This window comes from Empidonax traillii, unplaced genomic scaffold (genome assembly GCF_003031625.1).
Source record: "Empidonax traillii isolate 1590-97213 ecotype Southwest subspecies unplaced genomic scaffold, ASM303162v1 scaffold812:size654646, whole genome shotgun sequence".
Taxonomy (NCBI): Eukaryota; Metazoa; Chordata; class Aves; order Passeriformes; family Tyrannidae; genus Empidonax; species Empidonax traillii.
Genome location: NW_020956005.1, coordinates 120,995 through 148,556, shown reverse-complemented (window position 1 = coordinate 148,556; position 27,562 = coordinate 120,995). Strand labels below are relative to the sequence as shown.

Genomic DNA, 27,562 nt, shown 5'->3' with positions numbered 1-27,562 from the left:
ATTTTCAGATGAATCTACGTTTCAAGGGTCAGGGACGCTCCACAGAGAGACCTGAAAAAAGGTGGGGTTTTTTTCCTGCAGGGCAGAGTCAGGAATTTTAAGTTCCAGGTGGAAACCAAGAATTTTAAATGCAGCCCCAGCCTCTGGCCCGCGTTCCTGAGCTGCCAGAGTTAACACCGATGCCCTCAAAATGAAGTTTATAACTCGCTCTTGTTTATCTGTGTCTCTATTGCTGCTATTAATATTTAATGTCTCTGGGGGAAAGGTTCCTCTCCAGCACAACAAGCCCTGCTGCAGTATTAATCAGAGTGTCAGCAGCCTGGAGCTCTGCTCCACGGGTTCCCAGGACACATTCCTTAGGGGACAAGGCAGTGGGAATGCTGCTCTTCCCACTGAGGAATGAGGGGTGCAAAGAGAGTGTGCCTCGAATGGAAACCACCACAGGCTTTCCCCCCTGTGTCCTGCCAGCTTCTGCACAGCCTGAGCTCTTGGTATCAGGCTCCCAGTGGTTTTGATTCCATTCCCAGTCTGGTCCCAGCACAAACCTGAGGCACAACCTGAACCTGAGGGTCCACGATCAAACCTGTGCCCTCAACATTGCACTGCCCTCTTGATCCTGATCAGAGGAATCTGGGGAGAAATGAGGGAGAAAAAGGTGACCCCTGCCACATTCTGGAAGGCACAAACAGCTCCACGGACCTTTATAAAAGCTCCACAGGGCAGCTCATTAGAACCTGGCTTGGCTTTGCTCTGCTTCCCTTAACGAACCCGTTCTCCTGCACCCATCCACGCCCCTAATGGGCAAAACCCTTGGAGCACAAGGTCAGAAGCTGATCTTTGATGGCATCCCATTTCCTCAGGTTCTCAGTGTCTTGAGACTCACTAACTTGCTCAAATCACCAGAGCTTTGCACTTTGAATTAACCCAGTGGAAAAGGTACAGCTGGAGAAGGGAGCAGGAAGATCAGGAGGCGGATAAAGGCGGCGAGAAAACGGGATCATTAGTTTACACAAACATTCTCTCCTCCTAGACAGCCTGAAATCCCAGTTCCAGACTACAATAAAGCCATCCCATCACAAAAGGGGTTTCTACCTCGCCCTGGCTACCCAGAATCCGTGAAGGAAACCAGCTAATCCCAGGGAAGCACCCGCTGCTCGGAAAAGCCGCCGTCGCTGCCACCGCACGCACAGAGAACTCCGAGGAAACCTCGTCCAAGCAGCCTCCCCCCAGAGGCTGCCCCAGGAGCAAATTAGCCAATGATTTTTACAGCACAAAAAGGGGAAATCAGGTTATAATTATAAATTCCCATCCTCAGGGATGTGGAAGGTTCAGATGGCCGGGGCTGGGTGCCACGGGGCAGCCTTGGTGAGAGGTGATGCTTGGTCTGTTTGCTCTGTTGGAACTAAGATTTTTTTTTTTTTTTTGGTCCAGCCCTTGTTGTTGGTATTCAATTAAGTGAAATGCAGCTTGAAAAATTATTTTCTTTCCTTAGAGTACCTGAAACAACCTCCCCCCCACACACACACCCCTCCTTTTTCAATCTCAGCTGCCAAATCTTAGCCCTGAACTTCAGAGCCAATTTCTCCTTTATTTACTGAAAGCTCACTCTAAATCTTTTCCTACTAGAAATGCCAGTTCTCCAAACAATTACTCTGGCTGCAACATTAGTCATTTCCTACATTTTCCATCAGTGTTATTTATTTGATGGCATATCATCTTTCCTATAATAAGATCTGGGCCTTTCTCCCTCTTCTGTCCTTCTTGCTGCTTTTCTATCCACGAGCTCCCAGATTTCATCTCCCGGCCATGGGGCGTCAGAAATTGCACTTCCCTCCCAGATTTCATCTCCTGGCCAAGGGGTATCAGACGTGGCATTTCCCTCTCTTTCTGATCACCAGGAAAAATCAATCTGTGTGTGGCTCCAGCCAGTGCAGGTCTCCTGGAGATCCCAGGGGATTAATAGCACAAACACCAACCTGCTTTGTAGCTCCTTGCAGAACACCAACAAAGTGCAAAGGGATTTTTTTTTTTTTTTTAAGGCTGGAAATCTTTTAATTAGCATCCCAGGGGCAGTGGGAAGTCCCTGTGAATCATTTAATAACCAACGGTGAGATCAGAGCCAGGAGGCAAAGAAACCAGAGGGGAGCTGAGTGTCAGCTTTGAGCCTTCTCCCTGGAAAAGGCAGGTACATGTGGCCCCAAAGGGGAATATTTTGGATCTCTCATCCAGTGACAACGGAAAGGAAAACATCTTGACAACCCAGACTCCTTATTCCAGCTGGAATTTGCAGGCTATGGGGTCAAGGAGCCACTACAACTGCACATAACTGTGGGCTCAGCTCAAGTCCAGGTTTAGCACATGAGCCTCACTATAAACAACACATTCAACCACTTTCACTCAGGGTTTGCTTCCCCCCCACCACAACCATGAATTTCTTTGATAGAAAACTTCGGACTAAAAACGGAGCTGCACCAGAAAAAAAACCACAAACCAGTGCTCTCTTTCTGTATACATATGTTTGATGTCAAAAAGACAGAGCAGGTCATTCTTAAAAAAGGCACTTCAAATACCAGTACTCCCTGTCATCTCAGTTCTCCATCACAAAATGACAGTCTCCCGCTTCAAAACATCATCTAACGAAACCACATTTATCCCCATCTTGCTGTAATCACATTAGACAGTTCTACCAATTTAACTTCATTGGTTTCTTAACTGTCTGGAAAAAAAAAATAAATAAAAAACAAACCACATCCAGACCAAGCCGAGATGTTTTACTACCCAGCCACCTGCAGAACCCTCCCGAAATCAGCATCCCGTGGTCAATAAAGAGCCCTTCTGTCTGGTGTTAAGACTTCCCGCTAGGACCTCATTTTCTTTAAGGGACTCGAGCAGCTTTTCAACACATCAGATTCCGTTCAAGCCGGAGTTTGCAGCCCGTGCTCGGCCATCAGAGGCACGAGGGATAACATTCCCGGGCTCATCAGCGCGGGAATGTTTCCCGGCAGGAGAGCCCGGGGATGGATGTGCTTTGTTATCTGCTGCCCAGACACACGGAGGGACAGGCAGGATGAGAGCAAGTCCGGGGCACGGGGTTGTTGCAACCCCAGGGGTCCAGCTTGGCAGGAGGTTTTTTTTTTCATCCCAAAACGCCGAGTTGTTTTTTTTTGGCGGCAGATCAGCTGGATGTACAATTAACCTTTGCAACACATTTCCCTGGGGAAGCAACGGGTGCCTCCCAGGGAAAGAAAAAGAGCTGGCCCTGTTCCAGGCACGGCCAATTTGGAAGGAGAGAACAGCAGCAGCAGCAGCCAATTTATGTTCTGCCTGGGTGAAAAGCTCAGCCAGACCCTGTTGGATTCCTGTGCCGTCTCCCCACAGGTGCTGTTTGGGCTGTTTGGAAGGTGTTTGCAGACAGGACATGCACTGGTGACAGCCCTAAGTGAGCACAAAACCATCTGCTGGAGGGGAGCAAACTTCCCTCAGTGCTCTGATCCCTCTAGCACTGAGCCAGGGAGAACAGCTTCCATCCTGGAGGGAAACCAGCAGCTTTGTCAACTCCTAAGATAATCTGGTCCACCTTTCTCCACAGGCAAGCCTCTCCAAGAGTCTATTTTCATGGAAAGGCACCAAAGTGCCAGCTCTAGGCATGGGAGCATTACTTAAACACCTAAACCTTCAAGCTGTACCTGGTCCATGGCCAGCTCTTGTCCAGCCCAGACACACACAAACTGTTCAGTCCATTCCATGCTGTACCCAACACACCCTGGCAGCTGGAATTTAAGGGAATGGCAGCACAGTGATGGGCACCCTTCAGGAGCAGTGCCATCATCTCCTGAGGATGGCATGCCATCACCCCTCTGCCTCCTGATTGGAAGTGGCAGTGACCCAGAGCTGCTCTGTGTTTCCAGCCCTGGAGTCCTGCCACTCTCTCATCCTCCCCAGCCACACCGAGCAACTCCCTTGAACATTGTCCTTCCTCCCTCCAGCACTGCCTGCAAACACAGGTTACCAAAACAAACCAACCCACGAGCCAAAGGGGGTCAGCAGGACGTGATGTGACCCTTACAAGTGCTGTGCAGGATGGGGAACCAGCAGGACTTCACAGCTGGACGTGGTGCAGCCTATTTTCTGTTGGCCTGACAATTAATAACACCAGCTCCCACTCCCCAGACATATCAGCCAAAATGCGCATTAACCAACGTGCACAGACACCTCCTGCTCTCGCTGGGGTGTTTGAACACACTCAACACTGCACAGCGGGCAAGAGCCAGCAGGGGAACTGCCTCTAATTAGCCAGAACGTGGATGGGAAACCTCCGTGGAGTGGTGTTTTCCTACCACCCAATTAGCCTCATCAGGTTCCCCACTATGGGCAGGATGATTTTTTTGTAAGCCTTCCTTTGAGGAGGATAAAAGGTAACACAAATTATCTCAGCAAAGCAGGCTCCAGGCTGTGGGGCTAAAAAAGGAGCTTTTGTCTCCTTTGTAACCGAGGCGAGATAAAAAGCAGAGCCTCTGGATCCCCCCCCTCTGCTCCCCACAGTCCTGGGGGTTGTGGTGGGGGCTCAGCACCCCCATCCTGGAGGGTTGGTCCCTGAACACGAGCACCCAGCACGCTCCTGGCTCTGGTCAGTGGGAACTCACTTCAGTTCCAAGTCCACAAGCTCCAGATCATCAGTGGGAGACTCGTGGCCCAGAGAGACTAAGAGGTGGTCAGGCAGGTTTGAAGCAGCTCATCAGCTCGTCTGTACTCCTGAGGCCAGCACTGGATCCTTCTTCCATCAGCTCCCCCAGCACAATCAGAGAGAAACATCCTTGGGGATCCTCAGAAACGAGGACAGAAACTCGATCCTTCTGCTCAGCTCTGCTTTTCATGGAAAACTACAGCGAGAAGTGTGCTGTGAGCAGTGCATCAGTCATTTCTTGCACTGCATCAGGCAAACCACGGGTGTGCTCCTGCAGGACAGACCCTACAGCCACAGTCCCCTTCTCTCTACTCTGCAAAAACAAGCCAAGCAGAAGACAAACAACCTGCTGCTGCTCCAAGTGCAGGAGCTGAGCCCTGGCTTTGAACTGATCTCCTGCTTGGCCTGAGCTCGCTGGATTTCAGAACGGTCCGAGTTCAGAGCGGGAAAATTACAGAAATAATAAAATAAAAAATGCAGGAATGGGAAATAACGAAATCCACGGGAGGAAAAGGAACAAGAGTGAGACCACCAGCAGCACACAAAGCCAGCCTCATGCAATAAAGATGCAATAGGCTCCAGCATGTGACACGTGGCTCATATTATGCTGAGACTCCCAGTCTCAGCAATTCCCAGTCAAATCCACCCAGTCCCATTTTCTGTCTGCACACTCCTAGCAGGAAAACAGGTATCTTGCTTTGCAACACTGAATATATCCATTCTCCTTTAATAAGGAGGCACTGGCATCAATTAGAGGACAAAACCATTAGACACAATTTGTTTATTCAAATTAGCAACAAGGCTGTGTCAGAGCCCCGGCTCCCCACGGCCCTGATCTCAGGCAGGGTTTGAGGCACAGTGATTGATTGAGCCGCCCACAGTCCCCTGTTGACTCCAGCAGGCTCTGGACTGCCTTGTTCGAGCAAGGATCTCAGCATTCCAAGCTCCTGTCAGGGCTGCTCTGTCTGCTCCTGGTCCCCAGCTTTGGGATTTCGAGGCTGAGCTTGGTCCCCACGTGCCTGGTTTCACTGACACTCGGCTCCACCACAGCCCAACTCACCCTCTGACCACCAGAAACACACACCCAGCTGCAGGATTTAGCCTTCCCCATGGATCCATCTCGCCTGATTAAGCTTTTGGTTCCCCAGAGCTACGCATGTCTTAAAAACAGAAGCGTCCTGAGAAGTTCCATCTCACCAGGACCCCTTTGATCCCCACGGGGGTTTCTTTAAGGGTGTGTCCCCACACTACTCAGCCACTAATCCAGACTCCAGCTGTACAAAGTGAACACTTAACTTGGCTGTTGCCTGAAATGTCCTTTGGAGCTATTTCCAAAGGGTTTGGGGAGGGACCTGTGCTGCTCCCTGTCCCTCTCAGTTTATGAAAGGCTCTCACACATCACTGCACAGAGCACAGTGTCAGGCACTGGCTCCCAGGGTTAATTGGCCCTCAGCATCTCTGGGGCTGCTTCTTCCTTTAATAGCAAATTAGACCTTATTAGCTGCGTTGTCATTTACATCCAAGGCTCCCAGCAGCAGTCCAGAAGCTACAAATTCACTCATCAGCCCTTCTCGCAGGGCTGCCTGGACTTGTGCATCGCCAGCTGACCCTTCTGCTCCAGGACACCTTCTGCCAGCAGCTCACCTGGGTGCTGAGGTTGAGGATCACCTGCAGGGAGCCCAGATGGAAAACCAAGGGAAGGCCTGACCCACCAGTGTGTTCAGTGTGTCTTTAATGGGCTCCAGACAAATTAAGCAAAGCCCTGTCTGCCCACAGCCATCCCCCAGAACATGTTGACACACTGCAGCACGGATCAATAGGAAGAGCTTGATAATGGCCATTGATTTTACAACTGTAATGAAGTTGTTGAGTCTCTGATTCACCCATTAGTCAGGGTTCATTGCACTGACCTGCAGGGCAAGGGGATTGAGGGGGCTTTGCTTTCCCCTTTTTAAAGAGCAAGCACCACTTGTTAATGAGAAATCACGGGGTTCCCTCCTCGTTATCTCCCTGCTGCCTCTTCCCCCAGCCACAGCCTGACCCATTCCAGGCTGCCATCCCAGCTCCACACATTTCTCCTGCCACAGGAGGTTTCCTAACCCACCTGCAGCAGATCTCTGGACCAGATGGACTTGCCTCCTCCTTGCAGAGCCCGGTGCTTTTCCTGGATTCCCTGCTTTTCATGGATTGAGGTGACCTCGTCCCACCTGTCCCTGTCCCAGCCCAGCTGACCCCACACACAGCTCTTGGCAAGAAGAGTTCTGGTTTGAGAAACAAGACTGGGGAGAAGATGTGTGAGGGGCTGAACCAGAAAGGACTGGCAGGAAGGGAAGATTCAAAGGCACATCACGGATAAGATCAGGCCGGGATATAAGTCCTCCTAATGGGAGTCTCAATGAGGTTGTGCTCACAGCTCTGTGTCTGTACACGGAGAGATAAAGCAAGGCATCCAAAACCATAAAACCAGAGATGTTTAAATTAGAAGGGATCCAATGGAGACTAATAAAATGCTGGAAGGAATTATGTATCAGCATCTACATAGAGGTTGAATGAACACAACACGCTTTTCCTAGAAAAGCAGCAGCTAAAGCTGATGGAGGAGAGATTGGGAGAGCAAGATAATTCCACCATAAAGTGCAAGAGAGAATCACTTAGAGATGGAGCAGATATTTAAGGATGGCATTAAAAAAGAAGAAATGAACGTGCAGCCACGGAAATGGGAGAAGGCTGCTTTGTTTCATGTGACAAAAACCAAACAGGCTTGCATTAATTCTGCTTTCACAAACCCAGAGGATCATTCCAAGCAGCAGTTTCCAGAGCTGCTTGAGCAAATACCTCCTCCTAAAGGCTTTGTGGGTCAGTTTTCAACAGCCCAGGTGGCACAGGGAGGTTGCTGTGACTCTGTGGCTGATGACAGAGGTGCAGCATGTGCTGGCTGGGATATATTAGATCCCAAAAGGCATTGGGTTCTGCTCCCCAACCTACTCCATCCCCTGATCCCTGCTCCTCAGCCCTCTGTACCTGTGTCCCTGTTGCCAACAGCCCAGGCAGATTTCCACCCTTTCCAGCCTCACACTAGGCTGGGACTTGGGAGATGGAGGTGCTAATTTGAGAGCTCGCTACAGGCAATTCCTTCCATTTTCTCTGTGCCTCTGCTTCATATCTGGATCGTAAGAACAAATGTTACTGTCAAACCAAAAGTCCATCCAATAATTCCTGCTAATAGCCTCCCAGCCTCTGGCTATTCTCAGGTTAGGAAACTTCTGCAACTGATGTTGTTTATATATTTAATAACTGCTAAGGGCTTTTCTCTTCCCTGTGCTTGCCCAGTTTAAATCTGTGAAAACTTTCTCTACTCACGACACTCTCTGAGCTCAACGTATCAGTCACCTGTTGCACAAAACCCTGGTCACCCAGGGATGCAGGGACAGGCTCCCCTGCACACTGTGGCTCAGTTTAGCCCTACTTGAAACCTGCAGGGCCCGTTAGAAGCTGATGGATTGTTGTCTGCTCCCAGGTCTGTCTCGGGGCTGGGTTATCTGCGCGGAAACACAATTTGTTTGCTGATATCAAAATGCTGCCGCTCACCTGGGGGATTAGCGCCGTGACAAAATCATTAGAAACCTGATGCAGTAGTAGGAGGCCCTCTGAGTTCATGGAAAATTCATTCTTCAGCCTTAATGAATGTCTTTTTCCAAACAACTGCAACAGCAACACTGACTGGACACATGCACGCACGATTTGGGGCTCAGCTGACTCTCAGACCAGCTAAAGGGGCGAACAGCACCTTTCAAACACCGAAGTGGCACAGGGAACAAACCCCACCACCACATCTTAACCCCCTCCCTGCAAGAAGAATGAGTCCCAGCAGCATCGGAAGCCCGTGGCTGTGCTGGGAGCCTTCTTACTCTGCTGCTGCTCCCACGTCTCTTCCCTTGGCTCCTGCATCCTGTTTTCCCCCAGGCACTGTGCACAGGAGACAAAACACTCCTCTTGTAGCTCTCTCTCCCTGCGAGTTGCTACTCCTGCCTGCATGACGTGGAAGAGCTGGCAGTGAGTCACTGTCACTCCTGGGGAAGAGGGAAGAGAAGCGACCTTCGTTTTGCTGATTCACTGCCAAAAACCCCCACGTACCACAAGCTGTCTGCTCCACGTTCAACCTCCTTCCACAGCCTGATGGAGAGGGATTTTTTTGGTGTTTTCTTTTTATTATTATTTTTTTTTCCTGCTGCCCTGCCACCAAGGTGACACCATCAAACGTTTCTTTCCAAACAGTGCTCCAAGCGACGCTGAAATTTGCATTTCAATTTGAAGTCGTTCTTACGGTTCAAGTGAGAACCCCCTGAAATTGTGGCTGTGGAGCACAACTCTCCTGCTCTGCTGACATACACACACACAAACATGTATATTTTTAGCCTTGATCCCCACATTAGAGAAAAGTCACCCTCTTAAAAGAGCAGTTTTATTGCCAAGCGATATTAGCACAATGAAGAAAATTGCTCCTAATTTTTATAAATTATCTCATCATCTGCAACTAATTAGCAGCTGTGGAAAGCTGGGAAATCTCTGTTCACCCTGGAGAGACCAGCCCTGAGCTATGCAGAGCTCAGACATCCCTGATGGTCACGGATTCCGTGGGAATTCTCCCACCAGGTGAGCAGCTGTGCAACCTCAGCATCACGGAATAATTAGGGTTGAAAGGGACCTCTGGAGATCATCTCTAGCCCAAACCCGTGGTGAGGGGATAGTTGTGATGCAGCTTAGCTGGAAACTTTATTAAAATCCAATTTAATCAAGCTGTTGTGCCTCTCCATTCTCCTTACCCTTGCTCCCAGGCTTGTGCCTCTGTCTGTGCCTCTGTAAATGTGCCTATAAAAGTAAAATGAGCAAGCAGCCAACGGCTAAATGGCACTTAATCAGAAGAAAATGTATACCCTGGTGGATAGCAAACTGCTATTAAGCTGGGGAGGGGGAAAGACAGAAGAAAATAATAAGCTATAAATGGACAACCAAATAAATCTCCTGCAGCACCAAGTGAGAGCACATCTGGTGAGATGCCACCTCCAATGAGTTGTGAGCAAAATGTTTATTTGCAGCCAAGCACCTGGCAGCAGGAGTGGGATTAGAGCTCAGAGAGCTTTCCCTGCCCTGGGAGGCAGCAGCACGTCGGGTGCCTGCCCTCTCTGGCTGCAGAAAAGTCTGATCTGAAACCATCTGAGCGGGCTGTGACACTGCCCACACGGCTTGTCCTGCCACAAGGACTCACATTTGGAAATCCACCCCCTCTCCAGCCCCACCACCAGCCCAAAGGGTCACCAGGCAACAGAAAACGCATCAGAGACTCCACAGCTTTCAATGCCACAGGACTTGTACACCTCTGATCCCTGAGAGTGCCTTAATTTAATATAGAGCACGTCAGCATTAGGAGAAAATGGGATTTGGGACTTGGAAGTCCCCGAGGGAAAAGCTCCTTGGAGAGGGGCATCACTGCAAAGGGGATTATCACCATAATCACGAGATTAGTTGAATAATCCCAGCCTGAAAGGGAGGTTTTGTTGTCTGCAGGATGCTCAGCACCCTCCTGCTTTCATGGAAACACAGTGCAAAGTGGGGTCAGACTGGAGGAATGATGTGGGGAAAGAGGGATGTGAATCAGCAAAGGCTGTGCCATCCAAATCCATCAGTGTGACACTGCTCTGTGGCCCCAGGCCAGTCCCCATCTCCCAAACCCTGACAATTCAGCACATCCACACTGACTTTTGATTCCCCCACAGCCCCTCTCTGCTTCACATTTTGCTGTTTTGCAGATTTAATGCAATAACAGAGCTCAAGCCTCCTAAAAATGGCAAACACCCCCCCCCCCCCGAAATCCAGTCCTTCTGAATTCAAAGACAATGTGCCAGGGAAAATACAACAAAACAAAGTAAAATAAACCTCCTCTCCTAATCACCCAGCCTGGCTCTTCCAAGGAAGCTCTTGCACAGTTGAATTGCACAAAGTAAACAAATAATTACCAGCTATTTTCTTCTATAGGTCAGAAAGCAGATTAGTTAGGCTGGGACTGAAATCTAAAGAGGGTGTTTGGCGTGCTCAGGCTTATAAGAAGGAGGAAAAAAAAAAAAAAGCCAGAACCCTGCACCACAACCACAGTTCTCAGCCCCTGCTTCTCTTCCAGATGTGGATTTTGGTGCAACAAGAAAACCCACCTGGTCTGCCCACCCAGGCTGGAAAAACACAGAAACCCAATGCTAATATTTTTACATTTCCAGGTCTCTTGGATTTTAACTGAATACCTGGGGAATGGTTCTCTGAAAGGGCACAACCAGAGTTTGATGATTCTCCTGAAAATGGTTAATCTTAACAGAACAATCCAGATGCCTCAAAACCCGGGGACACACTTGGCTGAGGTTCGTTGCCAGAACCAGGAGGGAGAGAGGAGGGGGTGTGAGAAGCAAAGCCTGCATTAATTTCACTGGAGTTTTTCACTTTTGTGCCTAAAAGCAAAATTCACCCCCCTTCGAGCCCGGCTGTGAAAGTGGGAAGGATGTTCCTGGTGGTGAGAAACTTGAGGTCAGGGAGCTGGTATAACACTTTTCCCCACGGCACTGGAGAACCTGCTTAATTCAGCCCTGGTGGAAGGGAAAAAAAAAAAAAAAAACCAACAAACTATCAAAGCAGCAGAGAAGTGATGATATGCCAGGCACCACGAGTGAACTCCCGTGAACTGCCAGGTCTCACAGCAGAGCCTGTGCTCCAGCAGCTCCCAGGGGGAGCAGGAGCTTTAAGCCCTGACAGGTTGCACTGACCTGTGCAAGCAAGAGCAGGTGAGGATGCTCTTCCCCACTGCTCACAGATTTCTCCCTCCAAAAAGCCAAGCAGACAGACAGGAACCTGTTGCAGCTCCCTGCAGGTGCTGGATGGAGCTCAGAACACACACACACACACACACAGCCAGTTCTGCCTTTTCAAGCAGAAATAATGCTGGACTGTTTCCAGATGGGGAGGGTGGGGGAGACAGCACAGAAGAGAGCCAGGACATTTAAAACGAAAGTGTGCAGCTATATTTGGTAAATGACTGGTTTTCAGAAGGGTTTTAGTCACACAGATGCTCTTTTTTTTTTTCATTTCCTCTGGAATTATGCTGTTATTTATTCCAATTTTTGTTCTCACTTCACCTTTCGGTGTTGGAAACCATCCATGTTTCCTACTAAAGGTGGCTGATTTCAGAAACCCTCCAAGACAGTTTTCTGACAGTCAGGAGGAGCAAATGCAGCAGAGGGACCACAACCAGCCCCAAGCCATCTCTAGCAATGCACAGCTGCCTCCAGCACCATGGCAAAGGTCTTCATTAGCAAAGGTCCTTGTCACAGTGCAGTGTTTGGGGGACTGAAAGCACCTGCCAGGAGACCCCTGAACGAGGGGCTTGCTGGGCCCTCTGATGGCAAAACACTCCTGTGGACCACAAATGCTGGAGCTGACACTCCTTGATAAGCAGTGACTGCTCCTCCAGAAACATTACAGGCTATTAAGCAAATGAGACATGTTATGGAAAGAAAAAGAAGAAGAGCTTGTAACTCTCTGTTGCTGTGTCAGCTTCTCATGCTTGACAAGACACACGCAGGTGAACTTCTGAGTCTCCTGCCTTCGCTTCATTTCCCTCTCATAAATCCAAGCACAGTGGCCACAGATTAAGTTTTTTTTTTTTTTCTCGCTCCCTTTTTTCTTCCAGGGCTTGAAATGCCCTGATGTCACTCAAGCAGAGTGTCGCCTCCACATCAGTCTGGAAATATCCCACACTGTGCAGCAGCAGAGGCTCAAACAACTCCTGGGGTTACACACACTCACCTGAGGTGTGCAGCACCTTCAGCTCTCACCCCGTTGTCTTGCTCTGTTTTCCTGAGCTCTTTATTCTAAATACAGCCAGCAAAAAGCCAGACACCTGGCAGGACGCTGTTCTACATTTATTTTGGGTTTCGCTAACCCTTGTGCTCGCAGCTTACAGCTCGTTTTTATCACCCGTGGAGAACTTGCAAAGTCCAGGGAGGAAACACAACCACACACCCAGCTTAATGTGGGTGGCAGCACAGGGAGGCCAGAGGGTATTTCCAGGAGGATGTGCTGCTTTCTTCCCAGAGGCCATTCCTGCCCCAAATGTGCAGCGGTTCAGCATTCAGAGATTCCCACGGGTGCTCCCACATCGATCTGTGGGCTCTGTGCAGTTTTCCAGGGTCGTGGCTGTGCCTGCGTCCTGCTCAGGGCAACTCCTCTTGATTCCCTTCTCCAGGGCTTGTGTCCCTCAACTGTCACACCCAGCCTCTCTCGCTCATTTTGTTCTCAGTGTCAACAGCTTTGCCAGGCAGTGTTTGCAGGGCTGAGGGGACTGAGAACAGAAATAGAAAACAGTAACCCAGAGAGGGGGAATGGAGCGAGTTCAAAGCGCTTTCCTGCTCAACACAACCCAAGCTGCCAGCAAATAAAACTCTGGAGCTCATCAAGTAACTCTGACCACTGAGGGTGCTTAATAAAGATTACTTTTCTATGGCTCCACTTGCCTGAGGCATCATTTGTTCCTAATGAGATGCTCCGTGGGATTTAAATGCATGAGAGAGGAACGGGCTTTCAACCACAGCCACTGCAAGGAAAACGAGCTTTCTGCTCCAAAACCAAGGCAGATCAGACCCCTCTCCTACCCTGGGGATGCTCCTCAGTTCTTGTCTTGCCAAGCTGGACAGCCACAGTGCTTGTTTTCTGCCAGGCCTGGCAGGCAGCTGTGTCACAGCATCACCTCACTGGTCATCCTGGGGACTTTGAGACCCTGGACAAAGCCCCTGCAGCCTCACCTGGCCCTGAGAGCCCAGCTGGGGCTGGTGAGGCATCTGGGGTGGCTATTGCATGGCTTATCACAAGCCCTGCAAGGTATTTCCCTGCCAACTCAACCATTCTTTTGCTTTATCTTGTGTGATCGTGGCATTTCTGAGCGTGGCTGGAATAATAAAGCACCTCCTCCCACTGTAGCAGTGCCCCCAATGGAAAACCAGGCCAAAAAAAAATCCCACATGCCACTGAAAGGGGTATAAACACAACAGATAATAAATACTGAAGGTCTGCAACTGCCAAGCCATCTTCTGTGCAAGGGATGTGGAACAAAATGTCCTGAAGTGCCGGAGCCAAACAGCAGAGTGGATTTCTGACACTGGGCAAGATGTGGGAGGATGTGGGGGAAGCAGCTGAGCACGACCAGAAACCACCCTGCAGGGTGAAGGGAGGGGTAGGATTAGGGCCATCCTGCCCTGGGAAAATGAGAAGCCTGTGCATCAGGTCTGGTAAGAGGTGGAGGCCATCAGGTGTGTGTCAAACACTCGTGTGCATCCACAGGCACAAATTCTGTCAGATGCTGGAGAACACAAAGACTGAAAATCAGGGTTGGGGAGAGGGGGGGAAATTGTAATGAATGTGGAAATCCTCAGACAAACCCAAGCTGACACCACATCACAAACTTTTCAGACTTCACTACCCCTTGGGCTTGGCAAGGAGATCACAGAAGTTTTAAGCTCGTGTAGGATGAGCCTCAGGCTACATCTCAGGCATTCATCCTGGCCTGCACCTCCATGATAGGAAACCAGGGATAATTCCAGGGGACATGGTACGTACAGACCAGCTCCACTGAGCCTGCACTGAGGTACAAGTGAACAGCAATCCCTCCAGAAAGAAAAATATAATATATTGGGAAATAGAGTCTCTTCCTTGCCTTCTTCTTGCTACCCCAGCTCTGACCTCCTCCCTGAACACAATTTCACCTGCAACAACTTCTGGAATTTATAGAGACCAGGGCATGCTCAGGAAAAAGAGATGAAAATACAGGGTGGGCAGACTCTGTCATGAAGTAGCTCAGCTCTGCCTGCAGCCAAATCTATTAGCCCTCCTGACAACAACAATGACCAGGCTAGCAAAGATGCAATATTTACAGAACACAGTTTCCTTTGAACAGATAAGAGCATAATCCAGACTGGTTACCCAGTCTGATCCTGGATTCCTGCATCCCAGCTGAGCCTCCCAACCCACCAAAGGCTTGGAGTTGATTTCTCTCTCGAAACTGCCTGAAAGCAGCTTGAAAATTCTCGAATGCTCCAAGTAGGGAACGTAAAATACTCTGAAACCTCAGTTACACAACTAAGAGGACAATCAAGCCTCCTTCCCTCTTTGTGCTTTAGTCCTTTGCACCAGATGCTCCTCTCTCAGCCAGGTGCCCTTCCTGCATGCTGGAATCTCCCAGGCTCAAACACCAGCTCCAGCAGCCAAGGGCAGAGTCCCACAGTGCTGAAAGGTGACTGCTCAGCACTGGGATCGGATCCTTTGCCTCCACGGGCACTTTTAGAAGCATCTGGAGCAGTTATGCCTTTGTGCCTGTCACTGCAGAGAGACGGGTCAGAAACGCATTTGAGGTGACAGGTGGCATCTGCACTGAGCCAGGAGGGCAGCTGAAGGCAGCCCAGAGTACCTGGTGGCTCCCCTGCTCCAGCTCTCTGCCCTTGCAGAGGCAGCTAATCAGTGGCTGTTAATAATTTCTGGGCTCTCTCTTCGTGGTGAAACTGCAGCCCTCGAGACTGTCAGCACTCCTGCCTGCTGCAAGGGTCTGCCCCCCTTGCATCACTCCTTTCCAGTGCTCCAGGAGAGGTTCTGAGAACGTTCATTTACTCCAGGAAGGATCAAATACCACATAGCCCTGTGCTAGAAACGCTGCCCAGGGACAGGTGGTGCCCAGAACAGGGCTCACCTCTCCAGAAGGTGGTGACACCTTCTGTTAGGTGATACCACTCCCACCCTGCCCAGGAAACCTGAACAAGGATCAAACCACTTACACAGCAGTGAATAAGATCCTCATGAAAGCACAAAGCACTCATGGGGCCAAACTTTACTCTGGTGGCTCCATTCTAGAGGATGATGGCACAGCTGGTCCTTCCCCTTCATCACATCCATGTACCCCCCCAGACTGAGTTTTCCTTCAGGAATCCTCGCAGCAGATTAAAACTCAGTTTATTAAATAAGGCAGTGCTCTAACAAGGGTAATCCACTGATAATTTCACTCATTTAAACCCCATTTTATCTCAACCAAGTAGGCTTATTTCCATTTAACAATCTTAATTCTTTTAGCACTTCCCAGCTCCCAAATTGGCTTCGACAGCAGCATTGACATTCAGCCACCACTTTCACATTGAGTTCCATTCGGTCTCTCCAAGCCCCTACAGTGTCTGGAGGTGCAAGAGGAATTCATTAGTGATGTCTTTGGGAAAATGAGCCTCCACTCCCTGCAGCCTTTGCACATCCACAGCCCTCACTTGGCAGGGGTCGAGTCGGGGCTGGCAGGGTTGGGATAAGCTGCTCCTCTACTCAGATTCCCCCCTCATTGCTCCCTTCTAACCCCACCTCTGTGCTGACACATCTGCTTCCTCTGCTTCTAATTCCTTCTTTCCAGTTGTTCCCTTTTTCCTTAGCATTTTTTCCATCAGCACAGCCAGCAGGTTCAGTCTCATCACAGCGAGGTCTCTTTGAGGGAGGAGAGGGAGACAAAGCCTGGGGCAAGGCAAGAGCCCTCACCAGGATCTGTCCCACCTGCTTTGTCAGCAGGTTGTTCTCCACTTCCAGAACTGGGACTCTTCCAAACCCTATAGGTTTCTAACACCTGGGTATCAAGAGCTTCTGAATCCAAGCCAGACCAATTTGGGCCTTTTAGCTTTTACAGGGGTGTGTTTATTTTACACTGAGCCAGAAGCAATTAGCTGCAGAGGGGCACTTGAGATAAGTGCCCTTTTAGGTCAAAAGCACCTATTCTGGGAAGGTTGCCCAAGAGCCCTGCAGTGCCTAATGCCAGGCAAGAGGGCTTTAACACCTCACTGAGCTCAGCATCCTGGAGAGCTCCTGAGCTTGCAGTCCACCCATCCACAAGAACAAGGACAAAGGGGATGTGCCAAGAGTTACGCAGCAGGAGGGCAAGGAATAAACCTCTGAGCACGAGGCCAATCTGCTTCAAGCAGAAAGAAACCCTACCCTGCACTCACAGAGTGGGGATCTCAGCTCTGCTCCAGCAGAATGGAGCTGGAGTGCCTTGCTGCCTTCCTCCTCCCATCTGTCATCTTCCACCTTCCCTTCTCGCACAGGTTGGAACAGCTCACAGGTAACAAATGCAGCTTTCTCTCGGCTTACCTTTAGAAACTTGGGCCACTGCCTTAAAATCTGCAAGGCAGTCCTCCCCCTCACTTCCTGAAAAGGCCCTTCAAATCCCATTATAGTCCCTGCAGGTATGCAATTCCCTAAAAGCAAGCAATGTGCTCTTTCTTCAGCCAGGCACCTGCAGGTGCCCCATCCTCGGCACTGCTCCTGCCTGGCTGCAGGACCTGCTTATCCGAATTTCCTGACTCAGCCCAGCTCCCGTCCACATCCCAAAATTCCATTCAGGTGGTTCCTCACGGGCAGGTTAATTGGTCTGTGGGGAAGGACGAACCTGAGGCTCGCAGTATTGCTGATGCTGGCGCTAAGTTTGCAGGTGCTCTGGGCTGCCAGGGCTTTGCAGCGGGATGATGCCAGCTCCAGCAAGGATGCTCAATTCAGGCTTATTTCTGCAGCAAAGTCAGGCTCAGCAGAGGGTGTGTGAAATCCATCCCTCCCCAGCTGCCCACACGGATAGCCAAGGGCGAGGGGCCGGGCAGCAGGAATCTGTAACGCACACTAATGCACAATCCCATCTCACGCCGCACTGGAGCTCTCTGCAGAAATTCCAGCTTTTTGCTGAAGTTGGCTCAGAGCTGGAATTAATTTTGGCAGCTGTTTAGGCAGGGAACCAAGGATCTTTCATTCATGTAATTGACTTTTTTTTATTCATATATATATATATGAAAAAATAATGAAAGAAATTGCGGAGTAGCTCTTGCTGTGACTGGGCTTTATCCCCATGAAACAAAAAGATCAGTATTAAAAATGGCTCAGTGGTTAAATACACAAAGTGCTGCCCAGGGGCAACAACAGGATTTAGATATAAAACAAGTTACATGACTCTCAGATCCCGATCCTTGGCTTTGGGAGAATCTTTATCATTCAGGAGCAAGCGTCAAAAAACAGACCTCTGATGCAGAACTCTGCTCATGCACCTATCCATGTCCATCCTCTGCCCTGCCCTGGTGGGCAAATAACTCTCAACAAACAAGAAAATGAAGAGATAGAGTGCTGATTTGCTGCTTAAGCACCACAGCTCTTTTCCATAACTACCAGCTGCCTTCCCCATCCAGATGCTCTGCACACAAAGATCTATATCTATATAATATTCATGTGGATATATAATGAATCAAAACAAAGCTTAAAGGCCTCTGGGGATGTATAATCTAACCTGCCTCTCGGACATTAATGAACAGGAACATATCAGTAAAAATAACTCAGCCACAGAGGTGCAAAACATGCCAAGAGATGGTCTGTCTCTCTGAATCCTCCTCTCCTCTCACTCCATGCCCTAAAATATGAATCTGCTGATTATTTATTATTCATATTATTATACTGCCGGGTTCCTTAGCTGTGGACCAGGAGCTCATTATGTTTTGTGTGACAAAACTGCAGCCTGGAGAGACGCTCAGCCCTCCCACGTGAGGCAAGGGGCACTGCTGTGCTGCATGGGGTGTGCCTGGCACATGCCACACACACCTTCCTCCTGCACAGCGTCATCAGTGGCAGGGCAGGTCACCCCCACTCTGCCCCAAACCCCCTGAATTTCCACACCCCCCCAGAGCACGTGGCTCGGTCGATTTTCAAGCCAAACACGCTCAACCTCCATCGCGCGCAATTCATGTAGAAACCCCCACAGTGAGAGAAAACCAGCAAGCCCTCCCCTTTTTTTTGGTGCCCAGTGCTGCCAGGATTCCAGGCAGCCCCCTCGCTGCTCAAACCCAGAGCAAAATGAGGCAGGGGGTGCAGGATTTGGATATTCCTCAGGTTCAGCCTGGCTCCCGCTCTCTCTCGCTCTCCCAGGGCTCCCGGTTTGGAAGCACTCGCTTTCCTCCCGCAGTTTTCCCTCACACTTCCCTGGTGCTAACCAGCCTCCTGCCTCTGCAGGCAGAGAGGATGCTGAGCACATCTCCCAGGAAGATTTGCATCCGTGGATTCAGTGGGAATGGCGTGCAAACCCCTGCCTGGACAGACACACCAACCTCCGAGCTCTGCCCTGGTGGTGTCCTGCAGCACAGGCATTCCAGGGAACACTCATTTCACAGTTAGATAAGAGACCACAGCAGTCACCAGCCCCTCTTTGAACAGTTTCAGTTCCCTTTTTTAAAAAAAAACCAAAACTCAGCTTTTATCCTTGAAGTAGCCTCCGTGAGCGAGTTGCCTTTACAAGATCCCTCAGGGCAGGGAAGATCTGGCAAGGAGCCACTCTTCCCAGGCTGTAAGACAGCAATACCTGGGAGAACCACAAAGAATCAAAGGGTAAAAATCTGCCCAGAGAAGCTGGGGATGCCCCATGTCTGCAGCCTGATCTAGTGAGTGTGGCATCTATGTCCCTGTGAGGGGGCACGAGATGGTCTTTAAAGTCCTCTCGTTGGAGATGACTTGGAACAAGATGATCTTTAAAGTCCTTTCTGACCCAAACCATTCTGGGATTCATTGTAAGTCTAGACAAGGCTTTGCTGAGAGGACCTGGCATCTATATGGGTGGCTTTTTTAGAAATAGAGATTTATGCACATAACTCAAAACCCATAAATAAGATATCACTCTCCCAGCAGAATAATCAAAATAAAATTAAAAGGGCAAACAGCAAATGAATATTGTATTTTTCTCTGCCTCTCACCACTCCTCAGCAGCAAATGAGAAATAACTGTGAATCTGCTTCACCTTAATGAACATAACTGGGTCTTTTCAATGTGGGGGAAAATATTAATATTTTATCCCAATAGCTGCACCCTTCTCCTCAAGCCAGGCTGGGATTATCACAGTCCAGACAGAAAGGGACTTGAAGATGTGTATCCAAGGAGTGCTGCTGCCCCTCAGGTGGGTACAGCCTCGGGCACGGGGCCCTGCAGCCCACAATGGTTTCCTTTTAAGGATTATTTTTAATCCTTTAAAAACAGGTTCACACACAGGGTAGCCTGATAATCACATGTGTCTGAGTGCCCTGTTTTCCTTTCTGGGAAACAAAGACCTCTCTGGTCTGCTGCCTTCTAGTGAGGGGTCATTACTGTGCCCCCTCACCCAGGCAGCACCCAACACCCCTGCTCTGGCAAACAGCCGTGGAGAGAGTCACTCCAGCCCATCCAGAGCTTGGTTATCCTCAACACTAATCCTAATTCCAAGGGCAAAGGTTTTCCAGCAACAGCACCACCATGTGAGGAGGAAGCTTGGGAGGAAGCTTTTGTACCTGCCCCCCCATCAGCACCTTCCTTTTACAGCATCCAGTGGACCGGCTGCACCTTCATCATCACCAGTGTCACCATCACCCTTTAAAATGTTAATGCTGAATAACACACTGCCTTGTGGGATCTTCTCTGCAGTGCCTGCAGGAGAATTATGTATATCCTCTGGGAGCTGGGGAAGCTCAACTAAACACTCCACAATTCTGTTCACTGCCATTATCGTTCATTTTTTTTTTGGCCTCACGCGTTATTTTAAGTGCTTCTCTCCCTCCAGCTCCAGCCCTGCAGCTCAGGCACACCAATGTACAAACTGCATCAGACAGGGCAGCTCTGGGGCCCTTATCTCACAGAGAAAGTGGTTTAGTGTATCATAAGCACCTCAGGAGGGTAATTTAACAGGGATTCAAGGCCACACAAGCTCTGCTGCCCAGGTGTCTGACGGGGGAATAAGCAGGGAATGGAGGGAACGTTTCCAGTCTGCCTCTTGCCAGCTACTTCAGCACACACAGCTGCATTCCAGTGGTTTTCCCACAGCTCCACGTGCTCTGGGGGATCCCAAGAACATTTTTCTCGACGTGAAAAGCTCAGAGAATTGGGAATGTTCAGCCTGGAGAAGGGAAGGCTTCAGGGTGACCCCTGACTGCAGCCTTGCAGTGCCTGAAGGAGCCAAAAGAAAGATGGAGAGAGACTATTTCCAAGGGCCTGGAGCGACAGCACGAGGGGGAATGGCTTCCCACTGGCAGAGAATGGGTTCAGATTGGATTTTGGGAAGAAATCCTTCCCTGTGAGGGTGGGCAGGCCCTGGCACAGGTTGCCCAGAGAAGCTGTGGCTGCCCCATCCCTGGAAGTGTCCAGGTTGGACAGGGCTTGGAGCAACCTGGTCTAGTGGAAGGTGTCTCTGCCCATGGTAGGAAGTTGGAATGAGATGATTTTTTGTGCCCCTTCCAATCCAAACCACTCCATGATTCCAGTTCCACGACCAGAGCAGGTGCAGGAGATTCACAGCCCTTCAGGCATTCCAGAATTTTTGGAAACAGGGACAAACGTCCCGGGCTGGCACTTCTGGTGACACCTGAGCATCAGTTTGGACTCGTGGAGGCTTTGACCACCAACTGCCTCTCTGGTGGATGAAACCACAAAGCACTGGGATGGATTGTCCACCAGCTGAGCCAGGGGTGGATGGGGCAGAAAAACAACAAGTTTCACCCCCCAAAAATACCTTTAAATGCCAGAGCTGCGTCTCACTTGTGGTATAAAGTTTGCAAAGCTAGGAGGCAGAGGCAGGGAAGGGATTTACAGAGGCAGTTACAGACAGGAGCACTTTAAAGAGCTGCAGGAGGCCTTGCAAGGATTCTGCCAGTAGATCATATGTCAGTGCTGCTAGTTAGGACAATGCCATGTATAAACTACAACTTTGGCTTGTATATGAATTTTAAATGAGCTGTTAGCACACCCAATGAATCCTGCCAGAGAATGCCAATTTAGGGCCCTGACTGTCTGCTCCGTAAGACCAAGTAAATAACTCAGTAAATAACTCAGGCAGATTTCCTGACACTTTATTGAGCGTGAGTGAACAGAGAGAAAACAAACCCAGGATTATTTCTACAGGCTTTGTGTGCTGCAGGAAAGCAGGGCTGGGGGGAGATGCCTCTCTCTCCAGCTTTTGGTGGGGTTGGATGCAACACAACGTGTCCTCAAGGGCACAGCACAAATTACCGGGGTCCCGAGATATTTTGGGAGGCTCTCTCAGGAGCTACAGGATGTCTCAAGGCAATTCCTTACACGCCTCCTGGAGCTCTTAAAACTGCTCAGGACGTGCTCATCCCTGCCTGCTTCTTCATACCCTGAGCACAACCAGCTCTTGAGCGCCTGTGGAGATGATGCTTCACCAAGGCAAGAGCAGGTGAGCTGAGGGACACACCAGAGACACTCCTAGTAAAACATCACCCTTTTGGATAAAGCTTTTATAGCTTTCTCCCCCCACACACAAAAGTCTCTAGAACAATGGTAACAAGGAGGTTTTTCTCCAGGACTGGAGCAGAAGGGAACACACAAGAGTTTGAGGCTGAAAAAAACCAGTTTGCACCGATGTTTTTTTCCTGTATGTCAAGAAACAGAGCAAAGATAGCCTGTTCCTGTGCATCCAAAGGCACGGGGAAGGTCACCCTGTAGCCAGTGCTCTGCTTCCTTTTTCTGCACAGATGATGCCTCTAAAGCTCACTGCAATGCAACTGTCGTGGTTTTGCTTCTGGTCAATTTTCTTTCCACCCCCCACACAATTACTACTAGTTGAGAGAAGGTATTTGCAGACAAAAGAGAGACAGGATTTGGGGTAAATAGTATACATATTTATTACTAGTAAAACAAAAAACTACTAATAAATTAAAAATTAAAGAATTATATCTATAACAATTTCTACTTAAGTTGAAATGTTATATATACACAGAAATACTTCTTCCCTTTTTATACTAGTCCAAGGAGAAGAAGTAGTCTCATTTTGTATCTTTGGAGTTCCAGTTCTCTCCTTCTAGTAGCAGATCCTCAGCAGCAGCAGCACTTTCATTGCAGTTGGAACTTCTTCTCTCTCCTTCTCGCTCTGTGTTGGCTTCCAGGGCTGGGCTTACCCCCCTCCTGGGCTAAGACCCAAGGCTGAGAGTTACCCAGGTCCTGAAGGGTTTTCCTTCCATAGGCTTGCAAGGGGACACTTGCTTACTATGGATCTTCTTCCACAGGGTTACAGGGGATAATGGCTTAAGAGTCCACCCCTGTTTCCCTATGGAGGTCCCTCCCCATGGGAGAACAGTCCTTGATAGACTTCTCGGCATGGGTCTAGCACGGATCCCACACACACACGGGTTCCAGCATCTCACATGGGCCGTCTCACTCCAGCATGAGATTTTCTCAGGGTTACAAAATCTTCAACAGCAGTATAGATCCACACACACACGGATCCCAGTATCCCACCTGAGTCGTCACTGCTCCAGCACAGGTTTCCCTCAGGGTCACAAATCTCCACCAGGACTCTGCCTCACTTCAGTTCTTCTCATGAAGTCTCGGTTCTCTTTGGTACATCCACAGACTCTTCTATCAGCTGCATAGGGGGTCTCCTTACTTCAACAAGCTTTTACAAGTAGCAGGGATTACTTTTCAGTCTTTTCCCTGCTAAGGAGAGAGAGCAGAAAGGCAGGGGGGAAACAAGCCCCCCCCTTTCGCCCCTTGCTGCAGCTTCAGCCGCCAGCTCCGACCTTGGAAGCTCCGTTATCTTTTGGCTGGAATTCTTCCACAGCGGTTTCTGTCCAAACAGTCCGTCTTTTAAACTTTTTTTTCTCTTCACTCTCTTACAAGAGAGAAGGGAGGACTTCAGTGCTGCACCTGCTCCCCCCACCCCGGCCCAAGCCAGGGGAGGAGGGAGTCTGGCCCTGCTCGGGCCCACTATTTCTCTCCCCACATGGCTGCTGCTACCAATTCCAACTGCGCCAACAACTTTCTCTTCCGTTTTCTTGAAGATGTAATTAGCAAAGGCGTTACTGGACTTTTGATTGGCCTTTTTGTCCAGAAATTACCTGGACAAAACCATCCTCAGCCCCAAGGATGGGCTGATGGGCAAAACCACGACAGCAACACTCGCTGTGGGCCCCGTCCAGGCCAGCAAAAATTCCCGTCACTGTGTGCTCAAAGATTAGGCAATCTGCTGCCTAGGAACTCCACTGGGAAATTCCAGGGCCAAGATCCACCCAAAACCCCAAAAAGCAGCAGCAGGGAAGCTCAGGGTTTGGTTCACAAGCCAAGTGCCCCTGACTCAGCACCACTGTGCTTCCTCCTACCTGGAAGGCAAGTGCTGCAGAAAATCATCTCTTCTTCCTGGTGATGAACCCACCAGGACATTGCCCATGTCCACCTCCCATCTAACTGTGCACCTCAGCAACCAGATGGCTTCGAGGATTATTTTAAATATTAGCTTGCATTTTCTTTGAATATTTAAATGTTCATTCTGGTCTGTTTTTTCCTTTCCTATGCAGAGCCCTGATTTATGTTGCTAGATAGCATATCTCCCTGCCTTGCCAAAAGCATGCATTTGGGAATGATTTCAGGGCTGCTGGTAATATTTTTCCCCCCTCTTTTTATTTTCTGCTTTATTTTTATGAACTTTTTTGTTGGAGACGCTGTAAAAATGAAACTGTGTCTCGAAGAAACAACACTCATCAAACCCCCAACAACTCCATGTGGGGAACCCCTGAGTGCCCAGCGAGCTGAGACCTGGAAGGTGGGAGCTAAACCCACTTGGCAGGTGTGCTGCAGGGCACATTTTATCTTCCAGTCCTCAACCAGGACCTCCAAAGCACCGTCCCACCTCTCCAACCCCTTCCAGTTCCACTCTGGGTTGTGAAAGTGGCCAACCACCAGTCTCTTCTTCCCCAAGCACCTGCAGCCCCACCCCCAGAGACGGGACACAAGGCATGAAGAGGGATTTTTTTTTTTTCCCCACCTCAGCATCCTGATAATTCACCACCCACCCCCATCCCTGCCTGCTGGCTCCAGAGGAGGATCTGCCCATACCCAGGAGATGCAGCCTGCGGAGCTGAGCCCGTGCAGTGTGAGAGCTGCACATGACTCAACAGCTGCTGGGGACAGAAAACAGCCCTGCCAGGCTCCTGCCAGCACAGACCCTCCTCCCTTGCCAGGTTCCTGAGCTGCTCCACGCTCCACTAGCAGAGGGGAGAGGTCATTTTGCTTCAGGTGTCACCCCTGAAAGGTGCAAATGGGGGACAGGAATAGATTTGCTGCTTATGTGCAGCAAAGAGTTAATAAAGCCAGCTGGGAGCTGCAGAGGGAGCAGCCTGGGGAAGCAGTTTCCTTTCTAAACAGCAGAGCAAAGTGTCAATACTTTCGAGGCAAGTTTCATTACAGGCTTTCTGGATGCATTTCTGTCTCCTAATCCTGCACAGGCAGCCAGGGAAGAGGGTGGTGCCTCTGCCTGAACACTGTTTAATACAACCCAAAGCAGACCAAATGCAGAGGATTTTCTTACAAATGGAGAAATCTCGATTTATTCACGTCCTTTTGGCATCGCTTAACGAGGGGCCGTTTGGACTCAAAAACTTGTCGCTCATCAACAGAGGACAAATACATCAGTGACAGTGAACTGGCTCACTTTATGTGGAGCTGAGGGGGGTAGGCTGGAGCACAGGAGGGCAGGTTTAATTCCTCAGTGTCTCTTTGAGGGGTGGCTTTCGATTTATACGAGACGAGATTCCCGTCAGGCGACGCTGACACCGTAAAAAAAAAAAAAAAATATCAATGCAAGGGCATAAACTCACCACAAACCAAATTTCATGTACAAGAGGGAGGAGAGAACATTTCCAAAATGCAGGTGGGACATTGTCAAGAGGGAGGAGAGAACATTTCCAACACGAAAGTGCTCAGCAAATGAGCCAACCCCACCTGAACAGGGAGCACCCCACCAAGACAGGGAACCTCCACAGCATTCCCTTGTCCAAGAATTCCTAGACAGAGTGGCCAAACAGCGAGTGGATGGTGTTCAAACACAAGTCAGAAGCAAGGTCTGTACTCACCAATCCTCAGGGAATGGGGGCTGGCAGAGATCCTCATCAGCCACAGCAGAAGGAGCACCAGAGGCGCCAAGACACGGGGCATCTTCCATAAATCCTCATGGAGCCCTTTGGTGGTCTGGGCATGACATAACTCTGCAGAGACACAACACACAGCCCTGTGAGCACCTCTGCCCCCCCTGCAGCCCCTCACAGCAGGGTGGCACTGCCCCCAGCTCGCCAAGCCCTTGGGACGAAGAATCTATTTACCCAAGCTATTTACGGACTATGAATTATTCAGGAATTGGAATCAGGACTGGGCAAAAAGCTTCTAACCAAAAAAAAAAATAAAAAATGAAAAGAAACACAAGGAAAAGTCCAAATATTTCATCTTGGCATTTTTAGCATTTCAGCAAAAACAAGTGGAAATCAATATTGAGTCACATCTCTTAACTTCTATTCTCACCCACCCCCCTCTTTATTTTTTTTTTTTTCACTCAGAACAGCCTGAAACTCAAAATTTAAAACTGACTTCTGGTTTTAGGATAGGACAAAACATTTTCATACCAAGACATGATGTGAGGGATGAGTGTGGGCACAGACAGAGAGTCACTTTGGCCTCACCAAACTAAAAACCAATTCTTGGTAATGCTCCTGCCCCCATGACAGTCACACCTCCTTCCCTCCCTTTCAGGAACAGGAGGATTCACCACAAAACCCAGATCAGGACAATCTTTTTCCCCACCCCAACACACAGAGGTCTAAGTCCCAAAGTCAAAACTCCATCAAAATGAAGAGCAGAAGGCAGAGGATCCACAGATTTATCACTAGCACAGATATTGGCACTGGCTGTCCCAGAGCAGACTCCCACAGCACAGTTCAACAAATTTGTAACATCTACCATTTTAAACAGCCACATGGAGGGCAGATTTTTACTTTGTAGAAAAAAAAAAACGGTTGTCTCTCGAGTTGATAAAATTATCTCCACAGGCAGCAATGTCCTTAAACGCTGACTTTGAGTGTTTCATCTGTTACCTTATCTCTCCCTTCTCCAATTTTCTGGCAAACATTCTCACACTATTCCATTTGTCTAATTCTTGGGCCAAATATTAAAGTCCTGACACAGGCAAAGTCTTTAATCTGCCTTTGAAGTTACCAGGAGTTTTGTCCGAAAAAAAAAGAGAAAAAAAAAAAAAAAAAAGATGTAGCTTTCTACTTGCAATTTTTCAATTAATCTATTTTTAGATTACATTTAGACTTCCTCCAGCTTATCTCAGCAGTCTCCATAGGGACTATCCCTTTTTACAGACAGGAAATACAGAGACATGGCCACAGAAATAAAGACAATACAGGGTGCACTGGGACATCTCCACTCTTTGGGGTTTGATAATTTTCTAGATCACGTTTCCCTCGGGAAGCTCCCACCACCAGAGGATCCCAATCCTCTCTGTTCCAGAAAATTGACGGATCCCATGCTGAAATGTCAGTTGTACATTGGAAGGGCATCCTGATTTCAGTGTGCTTAACCCACTTTGAAAAAGCAGAAACTCCCCCAAACCACCAGGAAATCATCAACCACCCCTGAGAGAAGGGCAATGGCAATTTTCTCTCTTTCTTTTTTCCTTTTTTTTTTTTTAGTGGGAGTTACAGAGTAATTCCTAAGGAGGAAAAGCCCTAAAAGGTTAAGCACATGGGAAATTGGTTCCTTGGAAGCGTTGGCAGCAGCAGAGACAGATCGTGGAGCAACATGTCATTTGAGCACTTTGAAGGGGTTATTTCACAACTTTCCAAGATACTGAGAAAACAGCAGGATCAGGTCAAATTTACTCACACCAGTGTTACAGCCCTGGCTGGGGGGGCTCAGCCTGGAGAAAAGGAGGCTCAGGGGGGACCTTCTGGCTCTGCAAGTCCCTGACAGGAGTGGGGAGAACTTGGGGGG

General features: G+C 49.2%; 1 protein-coding gene across 2 annotated transcripts in view; it reads right to left on the bottom strand.

Annotated features, from left to right (window-relative positions):
• Positions 1-27,562, bottom strand: part of GRIK4 (glutamate ionotropic receptor kainate type subunit 4) — a 159,648-nt gene that overhangs the window by 79,474 nt on the left and 52,612 nt on the right. For both annotated transcript variants that reach the window (XM_027901778.1, XM_027901779.1), the window contains exon 2: positions 25,648-25,779. In XM_027901778.1, the coding sequence (XP_027757579.1) occupies positions 25,648-25,729 (82 nt within the window). In that variant the 5' untranslated portion in view covers positions 25,730-25,779. The remainder of the gene's footprint in view (positions 1-25,647; positions 25,780-27,562) is intronic.